Below are 6840 nucleotides of genomic sequence, written 5' to 3' on the forward strand. Positions count from 1 at the left end.
CAGCAGGAACCTGTAATTATTATTTATGTGCATGGTGCTTAGCAAATTACAGCGCTTTCCAAGGCTCTGTCTGATGAACAAATTAATTCTACAACAGAAGAGCTTGACCAGAAAGAGATGTTTGCCTCTGAATTTCACTCGTAAACATTGATGTATGAAATGAAATTCGAGTTTAATTGGCCCTCCCTCCTGCTGCGAAGCACATTACATTTTCATTCTGTCTTAGCTCAGCTGGCGAGAGGGAGCATCACGGAAAACTTGGAAGAGTTTCTCTAGCCCTGATGGTACTTGCGTGGGAGACCCACACGGGGTGCTCCTCACCCCCCTTAGATGAGATGGTGTTGATACCTTCACGGAGAGTCTGCATCCCACCTCCATGCTATGGGCATGTGGACTTGGGGTAGAGAGGAGAAAAAAAGCCACCAGCTGCCGCAGGTGCCTCTGTGGCCAGTGGGACGTTGAGCCCAGTGCAGTGCGAGGATACTCCCATGGAAAGTGGGGAGGGGCCATGCTGGGGTTGTCTTTTCCAAAAGATAAACATGCCCCAAAAGTCCTTGTGAGAGGAATTGAAGTAATTTTAATCAAACAAGGCTGAGAATACACACACTTCTCCAGCTACGGAAAGCAAAGTCATGTCAGTTGGAGCAGACCACCAAGAGGAGAAGGAAAAAACAGTGATGAGAACACAGATGCTTCTGTTTGAGTTTCTTTCTTTGGTTTTTCAATTTCCAGCTTCTTTTCTACCAAAAATGACCCCGCTTTAGAAAAATCCAAATTGAACCTGTGGCGCATCACTTTTTGGTATCATCACCTGTATGTACAATGAAGAAAGCTCCCTGGGGCATTTCCCCTTCTCTGTAACCAGCAGATCTTTATTAGCTCCTGCCAAAGCACCCGGCAGAGAAATCAAACTGACCCACGGTGGGGACACACAAGTCTTCTCCTCGTAGGGCATCAGCAGAAAGTGTCTGTAAAGCTGGGAGCTGCCGGTTTTCCCATTGCATAACTTTGGGGGTCTTTTTCTCACCCATATATTGGATAAGGGGCAGTTTCTGGGACTGTTGGTGATGGACGAGCTTGTACGAGGACCAAAACCTGCCCCATGTGCAGGGTATCGTCCTCATTGTGGTCACTCCGACGTACAGGGAGCTGTCACTGCTCCCAGCACGTTATTGGAGGCAATGGGGTATTTCTTGTTTTGGCTGCACAGTAGACATGCAGGTAGGAAATCTCAATGGGAGGGAAATGGGAGGAATTTGCTTCAAACTATTGAACTTCTTAAATGTTTACAGAAAGAACCTGGAGGTTTTTGCCTATGCCTCCCTTTAAAGAAAAAAAGAAAGATTTTATTCCTTTCTGGTGCTGTAACCTGTGGAAATCAGAGAGTACTACAATTGCAAAGATGCTTAAATCTCCCCAGGGCAGGAAATACTTATGCCTGTTCTTTATAGTGGGGAAACTGAGGCACGGAAGTGTGGACGGACTCATACCAGACCCTGTAGGGCCCCAGTGGCAAAATCCCTGGGATGCAGGGAGCAGACTCGGCCTGTTAACCCCTCTGGCATCCTCCCCCTGCCCGACCATCCCCAGACCTCATATGGGGCAGGGAAAATGTGGCTCCAAGGAGGTCAGGGCAAAACCCTTCACCTTGCATGGACCTCTCTGCTCAGCTGCTTTCAGTGACCACAGGAAAGAGAGCATCGGGAGCGGATCAGGGACTTGGCAGCTGCAGGGGAGACGATATGAGGTCCCCAGCATGGGGAGGGAGGCTGCCACTCCTCCAAGGCACTTAACCCCAGTGCGGGAATGATTTGGCCCTATCCACCGCATAAGAGCAAGGAGCAGCTTTGGCACCGAGCCCGCCTGCAAGGGTAAAAGCAGGGCAGGGAGGAGGGGAGCAAAGCCATGGCATGTCCCCACAGTAGCTGCCTTTGGGGAACTCAGCCACTGCTTCACTGCAGTGCTCCCTCGCCTTTCCACCCTCCGAGCAGGGGCAGGGAGTCAGGCTGAGGTCCAGGGGCTTTGCAAAGACCCATAGGCCCATCTGGGCTGGGATGGACCACAGGATTAACTAAACCTCATGCCTCCCTTCAGACCAAGCCTCCTCTGTGTGGCTGTTCAGAGCCCCTGGGACCCTCCCCATCCCCTCTCCCACCCCATTGCTCTGCCTCACATCCTCAGTGTCGAGATGAGAAATGAGCTGGTCAGACCAAGCAGCAGTTACAGGACATCCTGGGGACCTCGCAAGGGGCAGAGGAAGGGCTCAAATAACTCCAGTGGTACAAAAGCACAGCCACATAAAGCAACATCTGCAATCAGTCCAGGGCTCTCCATCCATCCCCCGCCAACCCAGAGGGCTTTGGCCCACCCAGAGTGTTCTGATCGCCCCCCCACCCTCAGCAGCATCCCAGCATGCACTCACTGGAAGGATGACCCAGCTTCCCAAGGGATTAGCCCCATAAGCTGTCCCAGCAACGTCCTGGTGTCCTGTCACCTCAAAATAGTGACAAACTCAAGAGAGGCAGCGATGGGACATGGGGCATTATGCCCAGGATGGAGGCAGGCAGGGAGGCTACTGTAACTTCTCCGGGCTCCTCCAGCTCCTTCTGCCACCCCAGCAGGTCACATTGCTGCCAGGGAGATGACAAAGCAGCGTCTCAGCTGTCCTATCCTACAGGTCTGCCCCAGCAAGTGGGACAGGAGCTTCTGTAGGGTTTCTCATAGCTGCAGCGAGTTTGTGCGCCCTCTGCGAGACTGGTGGATGCAGGCAGGACCTGGGTCCGGTGCTATGCCATGCCAGGGGTCCCACGCAGCGGGGATGCCGGCTCCCCCATCCTGTACAGCAGCTCGCTCCCGGCTCAGACGGCTGTGGACTGCTTGATGCTGTGGAAGCTGACGCGGGTCGGAGAGGTGGGGATGGACATGGCCCGAGCCACGCGGGCACGGATGGAGTGCTTGTCCTGCCATCGGTGCCACCGCTTCCGTACAGCTGATCGGACCTGGGGGTGTGAGACAGAGGAGGGGACATGTAGTCACCACGCAGCTGTCCAAAGTTGTTCAGAGGCACCAGCCATCCTTGTCTTTCAACCAAAAATGCTACCGAAACCCTGCTCAGCTCCCTGGGGGCAGGGAGGGTCCTGAGAGCCCCTGTCACCTCCCAGGGCACCCAGCCTTGTTTGATGCGATGCCGGTGAAATGCAGCCCTTGCAGCTGTGAAGGGAGATGAACCTGACCGACAGTGCCTCTGAGTGCAAAATGGAAACAAGAGGGAGAAATAAATCTGAGCGGGGGCTTTGAGAAGAGCCAGCATCTTACACACTGCATCGGATGCTGCAAGGGGCTGGGAGAGGTGCGAGCAACTGTCGGGCAGGCTTTATGGCTTGTCTGGTTCATGCTAGTGGCATTTCTTCAACATTAATTCCACCCTACAACAGCCCAAGTGCTTTGTGTGGCAGGTAAATAGTGAAGAAATGCCTTTTCATTGACTGCAGCGTGGGTTGGCCCTGGGAGATGGGCACTGGCTGCAGGCGGCTGAGATGGCGTGGTTGGGTGAACACCAAAATCCCCAGCCAGCCCAGCTGGGATCGAGAGAGAAAGGACCATGAATTGCATGGTGTGATATGCTCCTGGGTCACCAGCAGTCCCTTTTCTTCCTGCATCAATTATATATGATTTGGTAACAAAGCAAGCTTGTCTGGGGCAAACCCTCCTGAGCCAGCAAAGGTGCAAGAGCATTTGGGAGGACGCAGAGGAAACTGCTGCCCAAATGATCGGCCTCTACTCTCACCTCCTTTGCTTTCTGCTGCCTGTGTTTTGGGTCAGAGCCCGGGAGGTGCCCTCGTCCACGTGCTGGGTACCCACATGGGTACGTGTGTATGGGGATGACCCTGGGGAAGGATTTCCCAGGGATGGAGGGGACCTTTGGCTCTTCTGCTGCACCAAATCACACGGGTGCGCCCCCAGAGCATCTGTTCTCAGGGGTGGATTTTCCTCCTCCAAAGGAGGAGACCGACAGTAGCTGTTCCCATCTAGGCAAAACCTGTAGCTGCAGATTTGCCTGTAGCTGGAGGTAAAGCACCAAGTCTGATCAGCAAACGCCTTCAGCTGGGGAATTGGGTGCCAGCACCCTCCAAACCCTGTGCAGGGGCAGAGCCTCAGGCTGAGCTTGCGTCTGCTCGCAAGGCCAGCCCCTGGTGCTCACCTCGCTGTTCAGGAAGCAGTAGAAGACAGAGACGAAGAAGCCCTGGAAGGAGACAAGCAGCAGAGTCACCGCAGAGCTATGGTCAGCAGGCACCCCCAGGTTCAGGAGCTTTGGAACAACCCTGGGGTTTGAGGATGTCTGGTTTTGGGAGGGGGCAGAAGCAGGGCGAGGCATCAGCCAGGATGGGCTCCTCCACATCCCTTGATGGGGGACTGGGATGGAAGCTAGTGCTGAGGACCATACCTGGAAGGACTCCAGAAAGGAGTTGAAGTAGATGAAGACAATCCTGGAGATCTCATCCTCTCCTGGGTTGACAAAGAACAGCATGTAGGTGATTCCCAGCAAGGGCAGCAGCACCAGCGTGGCCTTGACTGCTTTCCTGGGGAGAAAACATGGACCTGAGCTGCTGCAGTGCAGCCCTGGGCACGAGGACTCTCCCCATCCCACTCCCAGCACCAGCATGGCTGGGACTGGTCTGGCTGGGTCTGGGTAAACCAGTGACCAGGGGAGGACGGAGCGGAGTTGAGCTGTTTTCCAATGCGAACCCCAAGTGACTGGGCTGGTTTGAGCACTGGGCACCTTCTGTGGTTTCTCCATCCAGAAAAGGACAGTGGATAGTGGAGGCCTGACCTTGAGCTGGGGTGAGATGATTGCTTGGCTGATCTAAGGCTCGATTAAAAAGGAATTAAGGAGGGTAAAATAATTCACACCCTTCAACATGGGTTTATGAAAAACCTATCTCAGCTAATTAATTTGATATATTTTCTTGATGAGATTACAAGTGCGGTCCGTGAAAAGTAATAGTGCTGATACAAGAGGAAGGATCAGGGCTTGGCATCTCATTCGTTTGGATTAGGGGACAAGAACAATGCCAGGTCAACACTTTTTCTTAAAAATCCTGTTAATGGACAGATTCCAACATTAACTGAGAACAGGAAACATCATCCCTGGCAGGTCTGGGCTGGGCAGGGATGGGGCCTGGGACCTGTGCTGCATCGCTGACCTGGAGGAGAGCCACAGCCACTGACACAAACTGGCAGATGGCACGGAGGAGCTGGAAATAACTGAGGACGTGAGCATCCTCAGGCTGGCAAACCATGGGACAGCACATGCACCGGTGTAGTTTCCCCAGGGGAGCAGCCATAGTAGCAGGGGATCTATCAGCTTTTTACCAAAAGCCATTGTCTAAGGTGAGCAGGAGCTCTCCAGGGCTGTCCTCTGCCTGGTTTAAGCAGGACTGCACAGTTTATAACCTACCAAACTCTCCAAGTTTTCCTGTCCCACAAAATGTTTCTGGGAAATGAAAATTTTCTTCTGCCCAAAGGTGAAAAACCTTCCCTGTCAAAATCAGGAAAATACTGGAAAACTGAAAGTCTCTCAAAATTGCTGACTGAGGCCAACCAGCCTATTTCAATAACCTTCATCTTTGCTCACCCCAAGCTGAATCGTTCATCCCAGCTCAATACTCCATGATGAGGAAAGCTGGCATTTCCCAATGAGAGCATCTACATTTTTCCATTCTCAGCTGAAAAAGTCACCCTCCACCCCAAACCTGCTTCTCTTGACCCAGCACACAGTGAGATTCCTGCCCAGAAAATGATCCAGCGAGAAGCATTGATAAAGACCAAGGTGTCTTCTCCTATTCCAGGTACTTTGGAGAGCTGCTCTGACCATGCACCTCCTAAGTTGTCTGCAAAATATTCCGCAGCAGGGAAGGGTTAAGTCTTCCTGCCTCGTGCTGCCGAGAGCATTGCCTTTTCCTTGGAGTGTCATGAGGAGGTGTTTGGGGTGGCATTGATTCATTACTCCTTCCTTGCCCTTTTAAATCGCCGCCTGGCAGCAAAGCATTCTCATCTCTGTAGCAGGATTTGCAGCTCCAAGGCCGGTGAGCTAATGGGGTCCCACCAGAACCGGCTTTTGCAGAGAGACTCAGCTCCCAACAGCTCCCTTCAAAGGCAGATCCAGCCATCCACATTCTCCATCGCAAAGCTCTCACTGGCCAGGATTTCTCAACAACCCCAGATGCAACAGCCACGTGTCTCCAAATAGCATTTTAGGTGCTCTTAGATGTCTCTCCATGCTCCCATCCCCTTGATACTTGGCTGATAGGGCTGTTCCTATCCCCCCTAATCATGCTAATGCCATTTCTAGGTCTGCTTTCTGCAGGGTTGCTCACGCTCTTACCTGTACTGGATTGTCTCTGATGTGGTTGAAGCTCGGAGCTTCGTCATGAGGATTCGGACGATGTTGAACAGAAAGATGAAGTTGATCTGGAAGGAAGAGGGCACCTGGTTAACGTCTGGTCCCCAATGTTTCCTCCCATTTCCTCAGCAGAGGCAATGGGCCGTGCCAGGGGAAATGGGAATGTTTCCTCTTGAACCTGACCTATTGCAATCCATGCACTGGAACAGGACGTCTGCATTTATTGTTTTTAAATTGATTAGGTTGATTTAGGAGTTTGTTCAAGGGAGCGGGGCAGCAGGGCACACCAGGAGACTGGTGAGGAAGGGCAAGCATTAGAGAAAGGGCTGCAGGTGAAAAAGTTGGAGGAAGAGGAGGAATGTAAGGCGGCTAAGGGGATTTTGGGAGAGTGGCTGCCATCACGGCAAGGAGCCACTTGGCCACTTTCCCGGCTGCCG

The 6840-nt window shown here is 52.7% G+C and overlaps 1 protein-coding gene across 1 annotated transcript in view; it reads right to left on the reverse strand.

The window, feature by feature from the left end:
• Window positions 1-2834: 2834 nt before the first annotated feature.
• CRHR1 (corticotropin releasing hormone receptor 1) overlaps window positions 2835-6840 on the reverse strand; it is a 27562-nt gene continuing 23556 nt past the window's right edge. Inside the window, exons 10-13 of the mRNA XM_009334886.1 lie at window positions 6386-6471; window positions 4445-4580; window positions 4202-4243; window positions 2835-2999 (exon numbers count right to left, since the gene is read on the reverse strand). Coding sequence (XP_009333161.1) covers window positions 2859-2999; window positions 4202-4243; window positions 4445-4580; window positions 6386-6471 — 405 coding nt within the window. The 3' untranslated portion in view covers window positions 2835-2858. The remainder of the gene's footprint in view (window positions 3000-4201; window positions 4244-4444; window positions 4581-6385; window positions 6472-6840) is intronic.

Source organism: Pygoscelis adeliae, unplaced genomic scaffold (assembly GCF_000699105.1).
Source record: "Pygoscelis adeliae isolate BGI_AS28 unplaced genomic scaffold, ASM69910v1 Scaffold112, whole genome shotgun sequence".
NCBI lineage: Eukaryota > Metazoa > Chordata > Aves > Sphenisciformes > Spheniscidae > Pygoscelis > Pygoscelis adeliae.